This window comes from Microcebus murinus, chromosome 12 (assembly GCF_040939455.1).
Source record: "Microcebus murinus isolate Inina chromosome 12, M.murinus_Inina_mat1.0, whole genome shotgun sequence".
Taxonomy (NCBI): Eukaryota; Metazoa; Chordata; class Mammalia; order Primates; family Cheirogaleidae; genus Microcebus; species Microcebus murinus.
In genome coordinates this window covers 59851321-59868107 of record NC_134115.1, presented here as the reverse complement: position 1 = coordinate 59868107, position 16787 = coordinate 59851321, and the positions used below count along the sequence as shown (strand labels likewise).

The window sequence follows — 16787 nt, the reverse complement described above, 5'->3', positions numbered from 1 at the left end:
CCGGGCATCCAATCTGCTGCCCCACACGACGACGACGACAGGCGGCCTGTCGCTGGCTACTGCGCACCCGCACGCCCGCCAGCACTCTCTTGCTCTCTCTCTCTCTCTCTCTCTTTTTTTTTTTTTTTGACACAGCTGTGAAGTCCCATTTTGATCAGTGTTGATAGCTTATGAATTCCAAAATTGACAAAATTTACAGAAAAATGAGGATAATCCATCTTCCTTAGCAGCCTGTCAGGAGCTGGCCATACTTCATAATCTCCAATTACAGATGCTATTTTCCGACATTTACATGCAGATATTAGAACCAAATGAAAATGAGAAACAAAGAGAGAATGGAAATGCAGCTATTTATATGTATAAAAGACAAACAGGTAAATTCGAGACATTTAGATTGGATTTGGGGTCCCTTTAGGAGGCTGGAAAGAGACAGCCTTGAGCACGTGGGGTTTTAAAACAAAATGGTAAGACACGTGGCTTCACCAGGCCTGCCCGGGGTCTGGCGGTTTGGGTTAAAAATGGGTCAAACTGCCCAAATAGCTGAGGGTGCTTGACTGGGGGAGGGCGGACACATAGGGCCATCCCCCAGGGTTTTAAGGGTCTCTGAGGATCACCCATAGTTCACACTGAGCAGTCAAGTTCTCATGTATCTCACAAAAGGGTGAGTTTAGAACCTTCCACATTTATTAATTAAAAAAAAAAGGTGGGGGAAACTGCCACTGGAGTCTGCTTTTTCTCCAAGGCAAATTTCGAAAAGTTGACACATTCTGGTGACATGCATAAACTCCCTCTGAGAAGGGGATTTGGGAAGATAACCTGCTTGTCAGAGGGCCCTGGCCGGGTATATAGGGAGTTTCACCAATAAACTTTTAAAATGGGGTATAAATAATAAAATTAATGGGGAGAGAAGGAGTTCTGATATATGGATCATCCGCTTCCTTCCTGAGGCTAATCTGGCTGAGAGAGGAGGATCTGGGAGGAGGCTTTGTAATGAAAATGTTCTTCCCATAAAATTGAAGGGAGAACAGCCTTGTTGCCCTCGCAGCTGTATGTGGCATTGGCTTCTGGAAAGCCGGGGATATTAATTAGCACTGCTTTGGATTAAACTCTCCCAACCATGTCGGATGGTACGATTTTTCTCTTTGTGAGCTTGACAGAGGGTGGCAAGGAGGCTCCTGCCTGGGTTTTCCCAGCCTACTGTGATTACTGAACTTTTCTTTTATTTGAGGATCAAACCGCTAACCCTCCTGGAAATGAAAATGAAATATTCCAGGGTTTTCCAGGGCAGTTGGGCAGAGAGAGGCTGTTTTGTTGGACCAGGCAGAGGAGGTAGAGATGGTTGGATGGGGAGATGTGAACATCTCCGTTGCTTTTGGCTTGAATGCTTTTGTTTGTGTGAAGCCCATTTCTAGCCAGCAGTTTTATGTTATTTGAGATTTGATTTGTGGGAGAGAGGTGAAGGAAATAAAATCCGGAGGCTAAATTAATGTCTATGTGTGTATGAGGGAGAAAACGGAATTGTTAAAAATCAAACTAAAACCCAGCTTTCAGGAGAGCTGTTTGTTTACTTGTCCCATCTTAAGGCAAATGGCTTGTTTGTCTAGGTAAATTGTAGGTATTAGCACAAAAAATAATTATTATGCTTTGTTTCCAGGTATGAAATGCAAGATTCATGGAATTAACACGTAACTGCAAAATGCTAATATATTTGTATAATTAAAAGCAGAGGCTCTTAAGTAAAGTTAACTTTGATAAAAAGGCTTATAAACAAAAACACCATTGTCACTACACTAGTTTTTTCTCTATTGTTATCATTAGCTAAAATTTGGGTTTACACATCGTACCTAAAACCTTAGCCTAGTGTCTCCCTCCTAAAAGTCAGAATGTCACCTTCCATAAAGAACAGAAAGGGCTTGAACCAAGCAAACAGTCAGATGCCTGATTTTTCTTTGATGGTCCTAACAGTGCCACATGTTACCATTTATTTCTGTTTTTTTCCCAGTAATGTTAAGATGAACTGCTAATGTTGACATTAAATTTGAGCATCACCATCCCCTCAGTTGTTCTCAGAGGAGCCTTCTGTCTATATGGGGAGAATAAAGGATAAAGTTAATGACACCCAGGCTGAACCAATCAGGAAACCTTAGCTATAGGAGGTCATTCTTCAGCCAGGATGGGGAGGGGCAGACAGGCAAGGACGGGAGGGAGTGGAGGGGAGAGGGCAGTCAGGGTGGAGAGCATGGCCAGGTCAGAGGCTTAGGGTCAGGTGGGTTGTCTGAAGAGGTCACAAAACATAGGCAGGTGCACCTGGCCTTAGTGTTTGGTGTCCCCTCTGGCTCTAGCACTTTGTGAGGCAGTTTAGAATCATGGTAAGGAACACAGGCTTTGGAATTAGACAGAACCGGGGTTTAACCCCCTGCTCTGCAACTCACTCAAGTTCTCTAAGCCCCAGTGCTCTCTTCTGTAACATGATGGGGTTAATAATAGCGGCAGAGAAGTGGTTTATAGTGGTGCTTAAGATCCCCTGGGGGATGATTTTGGGCATGTTATTTTGGCAACTTGTGTCTCATTTTCATCATCTCTAAAGGAGGGTTAGTAATACCTTATAGGGTTGTTAAAAGAATTAAATGAATTAATGCATTTTAGTATTATCTAGCACAGTACCCGGGATATCGTAGGCACCCAGTAAATGCAAGCTTTTCTGACTCTTGTTAAAGGTAAGTGAGGTTCTAGGTGAGAGCCAGCAGAGTTGTCTGAATTGCAAATCCAGATTTGCTGTGGGAGGCCTGGCCTTCCCTGCTTTCTTTCCCTGGTGGTTCTCTTGCACAGTTTCTGTTTGACCCTAGGAATCCTTGGTGACCAAGAGGGCACTCCCTCCCAAGGCTGCCTGTGTATGCCTTTGCAGAGCATCACCTGTTAGGAAGTTCTTTCTGGCAGAGAGGTGGCCTTTGGCCTTAGGCGCGTGTGTGTCCCCGTGTGCATGTGTGTGCGTGTATCACCTCACGGCCAGAGGTTGGGGGGGCATCCAGGCCTCCCTGCCCCCACTCTGTCCCCACCCTGCCGATCTGGCAGTACAGAAGGAAGTCTTCTCTTTTCATTTTTTGTTGATAGAAGTGACTTAAAAAAAATTTTTTTTTGAGACGGAATCTCCCTCTGTCACCCAGGCTGGGGTGCCGTGGCGTCAGCCTAGCTCACCGCAACCTCAAACTCCTGGGCTCAAGCAATTCTCAGCCTCCAAGCAGCTGGGACTAAAGGCCTCGCCAATTTTTTCTGTTTTTAGTAGAGATGGGGATCTTGCTCTTGCTCAGGCTGGTCTTGAACTTCTGACCTTAAGCAATCCTCCTACCTCGGCCTCCCAGAGTGCTAGGATGACAGGTGTGAGCTGCTGCACTTGGCCATATTTTCATTTCTTTATTGCCCCAGGGTAACCTTTCTGTCTTCCCCACAGCTGGGAAGTCACTTGGAAGGAGCTATGGGCATTTTGGGGTACCCTTCTGTGTGAGTACTTGAGGATGGGGGTCCTCTCTTTGCACACCACATTAGGACCCTGTGGTAATTGAGTCCTGCATTTCTTGGGGGTAAGGCCTCCCTGCCCATGGCTAGCCCTGTAGCAGGAAGGGACAGCCAGGCCACCGTGGATCACCTGAGGAACCCGTGGAATTCGGCCGCCCGGAGATGGAGCTTTGTCTCTGGAACTCTCGCTCCCCCTTCCCCACATCACACTCTGGAGCTGCTCATGACACAGCCAGGCAGAGCTGGAGCAGGGCCAGGGGCTCCCCAGACACGGAGTCCCACTGCAACCCCTGCCCAGGATTTAGACCCCTGGGATCTTATCGTTCAGGAGGCCTTGAATATTGGATCCTTGGCTACCAAGTCCAAATTCTTATTCTCCAGAAATGGAGATTTGTGCTCCAAGCCTTGCCAGGGGAACGAGGATATCCTTGTCAGGATAGCCTTTCTGTCCTTGTATTTGGGAAGATTTGTGAGCTTGCAAATAGCACATTGGTTAGGGGAAGGAGAAAATGAATACTTACTTTTTAAAATCATATACATAATCACTTTCCATTTCTAATGAACTTAGAGGGAGCCCTGCATTGACTATGAGAACAGCATGGATCAGTCAGGTGACAAAGCTACCAGGAAAACAGAAGAAAGTGTCCTAGGCCGTAGTCAGACCCATGTCCGGATGAGGAGTGGAGGGCCTGGGGCCCTGCTCTGGATCCAGGCAGGGAGGGCACTGGCACCCGTAGGACATTTGTTGGAAGTGGAGTCCCAGAAAGCACACCCAGGACCAAGGTAGGGAGGCCTCAAGGGGCACGTTTAGCACTTTCTCACATCAGAGCTGTGTGGCTGTGGAGTGACTGCCTCCGGAAGTAGTGAGTTCCCTCTCCCTGGAGATAACCCCTGAGCTCCTTTTGGGCCCCGAAATTTCAGACTCACTAAAATTCTGTAAGAAGCCAGGGAGAGAAAAGGGCCTCCTGCTTAGTCATTGCTGGAAAAGTTTCTCCCGACAGAAGCCACAATATCTGACTTTGGTTTCCTCCCCTGGGCTTCCCCTGCTGGTGCACACCACCTGGGAGCCTGTCTGAGGGTGCTGGAGGGCCACCTGGCAGGCTGCAAACAGAAAGGGGGGGTGAATCACTGAAACTTTGCAAATCTCTTCTTGGAAGCCCCTCGATTCCGCTGCAAACCATTTTGCAAACCACCAGGCATGACAACAGCTCTGGAGAACAAAATGAATGGAGTATGTTCCGTCCATGCCTGTGGTGCTTTCTGATGAATAAAAGCACCTTGACATCACTTACCCTCTCAGTGACCCTGGGAAGTACCTCTGGCACCGTTGGAAGAGCCAGGCCATGGTACCTGTCCCAGTTCATTTGGTTCCACAGACATTTATGTCACATCTGTTCAGAGCTGGGCACTGGGCCAGGAGCTGCTGCCACAAAGATGAGGGAGGCACAGTCTCATCCATATGAAACTCGCACTCTAGTTGGGGGACTAGGGCCCTAAACAGTTAAGTGTGCAACGCAGAATGATAAGTGCTGTGATAGAGAGATGCACATTCGGGTGTTTCAGGAACACAAGAAGGGGAAACCAGGGAGGACTTCCTGGAAGAGGGAGGCCTTTCAGCATCTTTAGCTGTTCTTCTCCCTAGTTAATACTAACAGTAGCACTTTGTAGATCACGGAGTACTTTTGCAAGCATCATTCAATTAAACTTTTTATTTTGAGATAATTGTAGATTCACATGCAGTTGCAAGAAATAATTCAGAAATCTCACATACCTTTTTACTCAGATTTCCCAAAGATAACATCTTGTAAAACCATAGTACAATATATTGACATTGATAGACCTTGAGTCCAACATACAGAATATTTCCATCACCACGAGGATATTTTTTTCCAGTAGATATTTTCAAAATATTTATTTACATATTTGGCCCTGGCAACTCAAAAACTGAAAAGAAAAAGGCCTGCCCTCAAGGACTTGACATTCTTATCACCTGTTTTGTGCCTTCTCACAACCTTGTGAAGTTGGTTGTATCTCCCCACGTTATAAAGGAGAAGAGACTCCCCCAGAGCATGAGGGGCCTGGCCTAGTTTCAGCACAAACTTGGCCTGTCAGACTTGAACTCTGTCCTCCTGGCTCTGGGCCCCAGGCCCAGCCTCCCCCCATGGCTGCCAGGCCTCAGGGTTAGGGGTTCTGGGGTAGAATGGGCAACATCTTCACCAACGTGTAAAGTTGGTTTAGAAGCCTAAGCCCAGCCCAGGGCCATGCCGAGGAGCACCCCATTCCATAGGGCGAGGACCCCACCTTTACAGAGCACAGACTTTGGTGAGGCTTCAGAGCCTCCCTTATGGCAGATGGAGTCCCCGAGGCCTGGCCAGGGGAGGGGTCTGCCCCGGGTCGCAGGGAGTCCAGGGCAGAGCCAGGTCTCCAGGCCGCCTGCCAGTGTAATCCCTTATAATAAAGACAGACCTACTCCTTAACATAGGCTTTGCTGGGTGCAGTTTTTGTGTACCCAGGTTTAAAAAATGTGGAACATTCCTCCTCCTCACTTGCAGATTTGGGGCTCTCTCCCTGGCTAGAAGGGTAGAGTTGGGTCTGTGGCCGGGGCCCTCCAGGGGAAAAGACATCCCATCGTGAGTGTCTGAGCTTCACGCTCAGGACTGGTAGCGAAGTCTTTTCCAATCCCAGCTCTGTCCGCGGGGCAGGGCGCTGGCACTGAGCTTGGCGTTGGCACCCCGGGGCTGCCCTCTCTGAGCTCCGCTTCCATTTCCACCACATCTCAGGATTCCCAAGGACATAATGGACCTGCGAGGACTTTGCAAACTGGAAGTGCTAGACAGACAGGAAGTCTTAGGCTTCCTGTGTTTGGAACTCTGGAGTCCCCAAAATGCAGGGATAATGGCCTTCAAGGAACAGGGCAGGGGCATAAGGAAGAGGAGGCAAGGGAGCAAACTCCCGGCTGTCCTCGCCTCTTCGATTCTCTCATTATTCCACAAATATTTGTTGGACAGCTGATGAGTGGTGGCAAGCGGTGCCACAAGTCAAATACGTGCTGTTTGAGTTTATTTTAATTATGGAGACTTTCAAGGTAGACGGAATAGTCTCATGAACCTCTAAGTACTCCTCCCGAAGATTCACCAATTACCAACTCCCCGCTAGTCGGTTTCAGCGGCGCCCCTCCTCCTCCCACGCTCCACTTTATTTTTTAACAGCTTTATTGAAGTCTAATTTTTATGCCTTAAAATTCACTCATTGTAAGTGTGTGAGTCAATGAGTTTTTGTAAATTTAAGGAGTTGTGCAACCATCACTACAGTCTGGTCTTAGAACAATTTCATCACTGCAGAGAAGACGCCTCTTGCCAGTTTATAGTTCATCCCTTCTCCCAGCCCAGCTCCAGCCAACCTCTGCTTGGCTTTCTGTGTCTGTAGATTTGCCATTCCATTTATATGGAATGTCTTTTACATCTGGATTTTTCCACTTAGCATATAATGCTTTTGAGGTTCATCCACGTGGTAGTGTGTACCAGTACTGCACTCCTTTTCATTGTTGAATAGTATTCCATTGCATAGACAACCTCATTTTGTGAACCACACTTTATTTTGAAGAAAACTCTAGACATTATATCATTTGATCTGTAAATATTTTAGAGTGAATCTTTAAAAGACAAGACCTTTAAAAATGTATAACCACAATACCATTATCATACCTAAAAAGTGAGCAAATCCCTTAATGTCATCAGATGCCCAATTGGCTCTCATATTTCTAATTGTATCATTACATGTCATGATTTTTTTTTATGGTTATATTTTTACAGTTTGTTTGAATCAGGGTCCACATTGTGATCTGTCTGATCTGATGTGTCTCTGAGTCTCCTTTAACCTATAGGTTCACCATCTCTCTTTTCTTGCCTTGCAATTCACTTGCTGAAGAGGGACTCCAGACTTGTCACATGGCCAGTGCTGGAGGCAAGGAGTGTCAGCAGTGGAAGGGGACATAGGGATCATCGAGTGAAAGTGCTCAGGGAAATGGGGAGGCAGAGGCCAGTGAAGGGAGTGCCTTGCCGACCCCTTTGCCTCCTTAGTCTCAGTGCACTGGGCCAGGCCCTGGGGACACACCTCTGCTGCTCCAGCTTCTGCCCTTCTCTGGGTAGGTGTGGAGGTGGGCAGGTGTCTGGTCAGGATGGGAGTGGTTGGCCTGGCTCTGGCCTGGCTCCCAAGGGCCACCTACAGGCCTGGTGGCCAGCCTGGAGGGGCCCAGCAGGTGATGGGGAAGCCTCCTGGCCTGAGGTGGCCAGCCCTGCAGCCTCGTCCCCAAGCACTGCCCTTCTTCTTGCTGCCCTCCTTCTCACGTGTCTGTGTTTCTTTTCTCCTCCATGCTATGGCAGTGGTGCCCCGTGCTGATGAGACAATACTTGGTGCAGCCCCAGGCAGTCCTTTTCCAGGTAATTTCCTAGGGACCCAAATGACGCTCAGCGCACACTCTCCTGGGGCACATGCCTCCTTGAGTCTTTTGCCAGGATTCCTTAACCTCTCATGGCGCTTAGTTTCCAAAGTGCTATTTCCCTCCCTGTTCCTTAGATGCTCACGATCGCCCAGGCAAGTAGGCAGCAAGGGATTTACTCATGAGGAAAACAAGGCTCAGAGAGCTGGCCTGGCTTTCCTAAGGCCACACTGGTGAGAAAGAGGCAGAGCTTGGACAAGAACCCTGTGTTATCACTCCTAGTTCAGTGTTTCTTCCACCACTGGGTCAAGGGCTTTAAATGATGCAGATCAAAATTAACTAAGAAAGTCATTCCCCTCCCTGTACCTCAGTTTCTCCACGTTGGGAAAGATGTTCCCTAGTGTTCCTAGGGAAAGATGACCCTGAGCATCCTTCTTGTGCTGACATTTGAGAGAGCAGGGCTTTCCGTCACCTGCAGCATGCTGTCTGTGAGGAGAGAACACACACCTGGGCCTGGTGATCTTGACCTTGAGGCCTCATAGGAGTCTTCGGCAGCAGGCAGAGGAAGCTTTATCCCAGTTGGTTGCACTGGAGTGGGCAGTCTGTGAATCGCTGACCTCAGTTCATTTCTCTTCCTGGGTCATGGTCATGGACAGCACCAGGGGGCCCTGATGAGGAGGGAACAGAAGGCTGAAATGGCATCCTAAGAAAGAGCTCAGAGAAGTAAGAAATGTGGAACACAGCTGTTGCCTGTGGCTGTCAGTGGCTGGGGGTGGGGTGGGGTGGGCACAAGGTAGCCAAGCACATGGGTGCACCAGCACACTCGCGACTGTGTGCGTACCCCTGCACCCCACTATTCCGCCCCTGGCTTCCCAAATAACTGTGAGAAATGGAAGAAGATGGCCATTGTTACCAGGAAAAGAGGCATCAATAATGCTTTCTCTTCTCTCTCTCTCTCTCTCTCTCTCTCTCTCTCTCTCTCTCTCTCTCTCTCTCTCGTTCTCTCTCCGTGATCTTCCTTTCTTCCTCTCTTTCTTTTTCTATCAGCCAATCTCTGTCAGCCCCCTCTTTCACAAGGGACTTGAGGTGGCCTGCAAAATAAACAATTACATGTATCTTAGTTAAGTCTGCAAAAAAGTTCAGAAGTTAATGCAGAGAAAAGGGAAAGATCGCTGCGCCAGGAGATAGTAATGATGTGGTTGTGGTGATCGAGCACTGAATTTGACTGAGTTTCCTGGCAGTCAAAGCAAAAAGAGATAGGCAGTGGTTTCTAGTGTTCCTGTTGTTCAGGCAGAGGCAGATTAACGATTCATCTGGGGAAAATAACTTTTCCCTGGTATTGAATGGGAAGGAATTTGAATATTCTAATGAACAGTGTCTCCAGAGGTTTAAAAAAATATTCTTTATGTGGCTGTTTTCTTTTATTGCCTCTTACAAATGTGGAACGTCTGATATTCCATCAAAGACCAGTGAAGGTGCTACCCTAGGGGATTTAGCATGTCGGACAGGGATGTTGCTTTCTGGTCACCTGACTTGATGAGGGGCAGAGGGGAGGGGATGTGGGTTGTTAGAATATCACGTGGAGCTCTTGTTCAGACACTTCCCAGTTAAGTTTTGAGTGTTGTGGCTGATGACATACATTCATTCATTCATTCATTTAACAAGCACTTAGGGGTCACTAGGGATGTTTTATTTTCCATGCTCTCAAGGCAACCTGGATGGAGATAGACAAACAGCCGAAATGCCACCAAGTATGGAAGCATAGGCAAGGGAGAGAATATTCCTTTGAGGGAAAGTGGGGCCCTTGAATGGCTTCACTGAGGAGGTGACATTTGAGCTGGGTCTTGTGGACAATATAGGAGTTCTCTAAGTGACTGAGTGAGATGGGCCTTCCAGGAAGAGGTGGGACAGTGCATGGAATGGCTGAGGAGCAGCCAGGGTAGCCATGTTCCAGGGAGTCCAGGAGACTGGGGAGAATGCAGTTGCTTTTAGAAATCACAGGCAGCTCAAAGGGACAGACAGTGGTAAGGATTTAGGGAACAGTTAAACACCAAAACTACATGACAGCCTCCCCTGGCTATGTAGGAGCAGAGTAAGAGCTGGGAATCCCACCAAAGAGGAGAGGCAGGGCTTGCAAGGTGGGGATGGTGGAGACACAGATGGTAAAGGGACTCGTTTCTGAGTCCCACTGTCCCTCAGGTCCTGCTCTTTAGGGAGGCTCGCTTTACCTTTTGGGAGCCAACAGCAGTTGAGTGACTGGACTTTTGCACCTCCCACTGCATACATAACAAAAGTTGACGATTTCACATCTTGAGAAGATGATCCAAACCCAACTGTTGAAGTGACTGGACGAACTTTGTTTGATACTGAATGTATTGACTAAAACAAATAGCTAATAGCAAAAAAAGCTCTGCCAGCTGGCAATTAAATACATTAAGAGGCAGGATATCCTTGCTGGCCACCCTTTCTGCAATTCTCTTAAACCCAGGTCGGCTCTGCTTTCTTGGGGGAAATAGAGGCTTTGCCTTGCAGACTCCAATGCCCAGCCCGGTCAGAGAAGAGAGGCTGGAGTCTAGGAATGGGGTAGGTCCAGGAGGGGCAAAGGGAGGCTGCCTCTTGGCTGGGATGCCTATTGGCCCTATGAAGGAGCACTCGTCTTTTTTTTCACCCAGAGTTCATTGTGCAGGCCCTTCACAGTCAAATACCAGTATGTCTACCTCTACCTTTCCATCTTTCCCCTTTATATTTTACTCCCTCTAGCTATTGCATGTGTCCTGTTTCTGGGTCCCTCCTGTCCTATTGCCTCAGAGCCTTCTTTCAGCTGCTCTCAGCCTTGGGGGTCAGGGACGGCTCAATCCCAGGTTAAATACGGCCTGCTCTAAGAAACCCTTCCTGACCACTTCCCATGTAAATCAATGGCTCTGTGCTCTTGTCCCTCTTGGATGGAATTTCTGGGCCATGTGTCTTTTCTCTTGGGGTTTATGGATGAGAGTTGAGGTGTGTGTCTGGTTTCACACACCGTATTGCATTCAACACAGCTTAACAAATGTCGGATGAATACATACCCGCTAAGTGCAGACCTTCACTAGGGCATTCTGGAACATAGAGAGGAGGGAGGAGCTGGAACCTACTCCTGGGGACCCAGAAACTTTAGAAGCTGCCCCTTATCAGAGACATTTTGACCTCTCATCTTTGCACGCAGCAATGCACTGAAGGAGCTGCATCCGGTGAGTGGAATTCTACTACAAATTCATTCTTAGCAAATTAGGAGGCTGATGCCATGATCAAGTCCCATTTTGTGGGGGATGAAGTCTAGACAGTGACCTTTTCCCAACAGCTGTGGGGGGGTCACTGCTATATGGAATGAAGGCAGTGTTTTCCAAACTTTGCTCCTTGTGACCTATAGCAAGAAATACATCTTAATCTCCGCCTAGTACACACATACCCACTAGATGTGAAGCACTCAAAACAGGACTTACCCTTTCTATGTGTGAGACCCTTGGGTATTTTTTGTGCTATGTCATTCCAATTTCGTTTTTTAAAATATTGGGATTAGCAAATTGATTTCACTACCTTTTAATGGGGCAGGACCCACTATATGGAAATCATTAGGGTAATTGCCAAGATGTTGGAATCAGATAGACCCAGGTTTGAATCTCAGCTTGGGCACTAGAAGCTGTGTGGCCTTAGGCAAGTCACTTCCCCTCTGTAATAGAAGTTTCTGTTTATTCATCTGACACAGAGCCTACTTCAAGGGGTGACTGTGAAGACTAAATGGGACAGTGCAGGTAAAGCTCCTGGAACAGAGTCAGTGCTAAGTGTGAGCTTTTGGTGCAGTTGTGTAGACTGTGGTTGGTGTCCTGGCACCACCTGGCAGGGCTAGGAGAGTGAAGATGGGAATCATGCTTCCTGGGGAGTGGTAGTCAGGAAAGACTTTCTGGAGGAGGAGGCACTGAGGCAGGGTGGCAGGATCATGGGAACCCAAAACTGTCCTCATAGTGACCAGGAACCCCGTGTGCGCATCCCAGGATAGAAAATGCACCCGTTTATCTTCCAGGAAGGGCAGACTTGTTCTCAAGGATTTTTGGCAGGACCTAGAGCTGACCACACGAGATGCCTTTGCCTTCCACATTTAGGTCTCTAATCCACCTGGAATTGATTTTTGTGTCTGGTGTAAAGATCCAATTTCTTTTTTCCCCCCTGTTTCTGAATGGATAACCGGTTACCCCCCTCTGTTTATTAAAGAGTCCATCCTTTCCTGCTGATTTGTACACCACCACTCTCATATATCACAGTTCCATATGTGTGCGGATCAGTTTCTGGACTCAATTCAGTTTCATTGGTCTATTTATCTATCCCTGTGCCAATACCACACTGTCTTAATTACTGTGGCTTCATAGTGATTCCTGATGTCTGGTCGGCCTGTCCCCCAGCCTTGTTCTTCTCCCTGAGAAGTACGTGGCTCGCTTGGGGCCTGTTCTTCCCCACACGTCTCAGAATCAGCCTCTGATGGAAGATGAGGGAGGTGCCCCAGGGGCCTCTGGCTAAGCTGTCCTCAGTGAGAATCATCTCGGAGAGCCTGGGCCCACCGTGCCTCCTGGACTCACTGCCGCCATAAACCCTGGTTGGCTCCTAAGCTGCCCAGAAAGTACTTCTAACTGATTTGTAGAGAAAAATACCAGTCGAATCCCTTCTGCTTGCCACTTGCCCAGTAGCTCCTTTGGTTTCCCTCCCAGTGGCTCAGTCCTCATCAGCCAGGGTGCCTGCAACTCCTTACAGAAAACTGCTTGCTTCCCTGTCCCTGCCTGACAAGGACACAATCCTGGACAGACAGCCATGTGTCCTCTATTGGATGCCAGTGTCCTGGAGGAAACTCCCCTCACTAAATCTCTGCATCACAACCAAATTCTTTAAGTGTTCGCAAATATTTTCTTTACGTGAAAATAGGCCTGGGGGCTGGGTTGGAGGAAGAGATGTGTTTTGCTCATGCTTATAATTTAGTCTGTACTGAGTGGGAAGATCCAGCTTGGCATCTTTGCTATCTTCTCTGGACACAATGGCTTGGATGACAAGGAAATAGCTTGTTCCAAGCTCTGATTTCGTGAACTGGCTTAAAGAAAGGAGCATGACTTGTGGGCCAAGCGCACATGGTTGGCGTGGACTTGGTAAATCAGATGTGTGCACCCCATGGTTTTCAGCATTCAGGTGTTTGTGTGCTTCCAGAATTCCCAAGCACGTGCCAAGCTTTGGCACCATTGGTTTTATGTATTGGCTTAGGGTTGATGTTATGGTGATCCACCCCTAGCCTGGGATTCAGCCCTGTTAATCATGGGCAAAGTCCCTTCCCCTTGGGCCTCAATTTGCTTGTCTGTGAAATGGGAGTTTGGACTGGATGGTTTCCCAGGTTCCTTTGAACCCTTGTTTCTGTGATTCCACTTCTGTGATTTGAGAGCACAGAAATCAAAAACTTTCTTTCTTTTTATCTTCTTGGCAAGAAGACTCTGAAGTCTGCCTTGCTTTTGGTTACTGAGCTGTCCCTCCCTGAACTGAGGAGGATGGTTTAAAAGCTGAATCTGCCCTTTCAACCTTGGAGGGTTCATGAACCCCCTGTGGGCTTTGGTACAGGCATGGATTAGCCCACCTTGGTGGCTGAGCTCAGAATGTCGCGGTGATATTTGACTAGGGGGGTTCAAGGTCTTTGTGCTGAAACTTCTGTTTCCTCTTTCAGACCACCGAGTATTCAGCCATGGCCTCACTGGCTGGAGGCCTGGATGACATGAAGGCCAACCTGACCAGTCCCACACCCGCTGACATCGGGAGCAGTGTGCCTGGCCCGCAGTCCTACCCCATCGTGACAGGTGAGGGTGCCCAGGTGTGGGGGATGCATGGGGGGGAGAGGGAGAGAGAGAGAGAGAGAGAGAGAGAGAGAGAGAGAGAGAATGAGTACGTGCATGGTGGGAAGAACAGCCTCTTGGTGCCTTGGGGTGTGACTGGCCCTTTTTCTATTAAGGAGGTTATAGGGTCCGGGAACAGGTCAGGTGCTGGGCCAGGCTTGCGGCTGTGACTAGGCGTGGCTGTATGTTGTTCTGATAAAGCCTCGTAGAACAAATGCCAAATGGACTGGGCAGGGTGGGGGCAGGAAGGGTCCTGTCGGGGCCCTCTGTGAGTGGGGCTGAGTGTTCAGAGGCCTGGGATTTATCCCTTTCGTGAGTGGGCATCAGCTTCTGGAAGGATTCCTCGCAGATGGCTGTTGGCACTTCACATTTCTAGGCAGAGGCTGAGTCAAGAAGGCTTGATTCACCTTCTAGGCTGGAAGGTGCTGGGTGGGTGCAAAGCAGCTGCCCTTCTGGAAGGCCCAGCGGCAGCCTCCTTGGCTGTCAGTGTGGAGATTAAGAGTGTGGGCCCTGGAGGCGCACTTTGGGGTTTGGACTTGCCATTTCCTAGCTGTGTGATCTTGGGCGAGTCATGTAAGAATTCTGGGTTGGGGCTTTCTTATCTGTAAAGTGAGACTAGTGTTAGCACCCACCCCACAGGGCTGTTGTGAGGATTAAAGGGTTCATACATACGAGGTGCTTAGACTGTGGTCTAGCACGCAGTATGCACCCACTACACGTGGCTATTATTCCTCTCCTGGTGGCTGCTCAGCCTGGGCCTCGGTGCTGCAGAGACGAGGGGGGCAGGACGGGCAGACCCGTGCCCCAGCAGCACTGGGATGACGTGGAGTCTTCCCGCATGGACAGACCCAGCTGCCAGCACAGGGAGGTTGTCCAACTGGGCAGGCGGGAACCTCTCTTGGGGACTGGGCAAGTAGGCAGTGGGACTGGTGGGCTGCACTTGGGCCAGAGCCTTGGGTCCAGTCTGAGGTAGCAGGATGTCCCCATGGGTGGGTAGGCAGGACACAGGTGGCTGTGGTTGCATTAGGGAAACTGGGTTAGACTCGAGTTAGCCCTTTAAGTATGGGTCACTCAGGCCCAAGGCAGGGAGGGCCAGAACGAAGACCTGGGCTTTTAGGTCAGCCCTGGGGCTCAGGCAGGAGCAGCCAGGGCCCATTTGTAGATCCAGGTACCATGTGAGGGTCAGTTAAGTGGCAACAGTGACTTGGTCCCCTGTCCATCTGAGATGGGGCAAGAGCCTGAAGTGCAGATGAGCCTGCGTGGGGGAAGTGTCAGCTGGCCGTGGGTCAGAGAGCCAGGGAGCCTCAGTCAGAGTGAGCCTTTATCAACATCACAGATGTCCAAGGAGGTCTTCTCACTTGGTGTCACCAGAGTCTGAAGACACCCCCATTTTGCAGATGCAGAAACCAAGTCTCAGGGAGGGGCAGTGGCTTGCCCAACATAAGGCGTAAAGGGAGAGTTAGATTCTTATTTTTTTAAGGAACCACAAATAATTAGGGAGGTGGGGTTGGTAGAGTGGAAAGAAGTCTGGACTAGCTAATGACAGTAGTAAGCGGCGCTTTATTGAGTGCTGAGTACCAGGCACTATGCTTAGTGAACTTGTTTTACCCTCAGAAGAACCCCAGGAGACGGGACATTATTATCATGTCCATATCATAATAAGGAAACTGAGGCTTGGGGCACTTAAGTAGGTTGCCTGAGATCACAGCTGGTGAGCAGTGGAGTTGCAGTTGAATACCGGGGCCTGTGCTGTGGGCCACTCTGTCACCACTCTGCCACACAGGTCACCTGGGGCTCATCCAGTGCTGTCACTGCCTGCTGTCTGACTTTAAACACATCTCTGAGCTTCAGTTTTTCCATCTGTAAAATGGTCCTGGTCTCTCAGGGTCCTCATGAGGATCAAATAAGATCCCAGAGGAGACTGTTCTGCAGAGGGGAGGGTTTGCTGTTGGGGTTCATGGGAAGTTTGGGTTTAGGCAGATCACAAGAAGACATTACAGACATACCGTGGGTTTGGTTCCATGCCACCTCAATAAAGCAGATATTGCAATAACGCGAGTCGCACACATTTTTTGGTTTTCCAGCACATATAAAAGTTATGTCCATTATCTAGGTAAAGCTATAGCTGCCATAGACAGTGATTCCTCTGGTGGATTTGGGCAAAGTAAATTAAAAACATTTTGGAAAGGATTCACCATTCTAGATATTGCTAAGAACACTTATAATTCGTGGGAGGAGGTAAAAATATCCACATTAACAGGAGTTTGGAAGAAGTTGATTCCAACCCTCATGGATGACCTTGAGGGGTTCAAGATTTCAGTGGAGGAAGTAACTGCAAACTTGATGGAAGTAGCAAGAGAACTAGAATTAGAAGTGGAGCCTGAAGATGTGACTGAACAGATGTTATGTTAGCAGGCATGAAAACAACATTAATCTTCTTGTACATCTTCATCAGAGCTCTTTGGTGACCAGGTACAATGAGCAGTCATATTTTGAAAGGAATCTTTTTTTTCTGAGCAGTAGGTCTCAAAAGTAGGCTTAAAATATTCAGTAACCATGCTGTAAACAAATGTACTGTCATCCAGGCTTTGTCGTTCCATTTACAGAGCACAGGCAGAGTGGATTTAGCATAATTCTTACCAGCCCAAGGATTTTTGGAGTAGTAAATTAGCATTGGCTTCAACTTAAAGTCACCAGCTACATTACCCCTAATAAGAGAGTCAGCCTGTCCTTTGAAACGTTGAAGCCAGGCATTGGCATTTGCTTTCTAGCTATGAAAGTCCTAGATGGCATCTTCTCCAGTGTAAGGCTGTTTCATCTATGTTGAAAATCTGTTGTTCAGTGTAGCCACCTTCATCGATGGCCTTAGCTAGATCTTCTGGATAATTTGCTGCAGCTCTATATCAGCACTTGCTACTTTACCCTGCACTTTTATGTTATGG

General features: G+C 48.4%; 1 protein-coding gene across 1 annotated transcript in view; it reads left to right on the top strand.

The window, feature by feature from the left end:
- The window catches only part of PAX5 (paired box 5), a 168708-nt gene that overhangs the window by 79205 nt on the left and 72716 nt on the right, over window positions 1–16787 (top strand). Inside the window, exon 7 of the mRNA XM_012769116.3 lies at window positions 13680–13809. Within this exon, the coding sequence (XP_012624570.1) occupies window positions 13680–13809 (130 nt within the window). The remainder of the gene's footprint in view (window positions 1–13679; window positions 13810–16787) is intronic.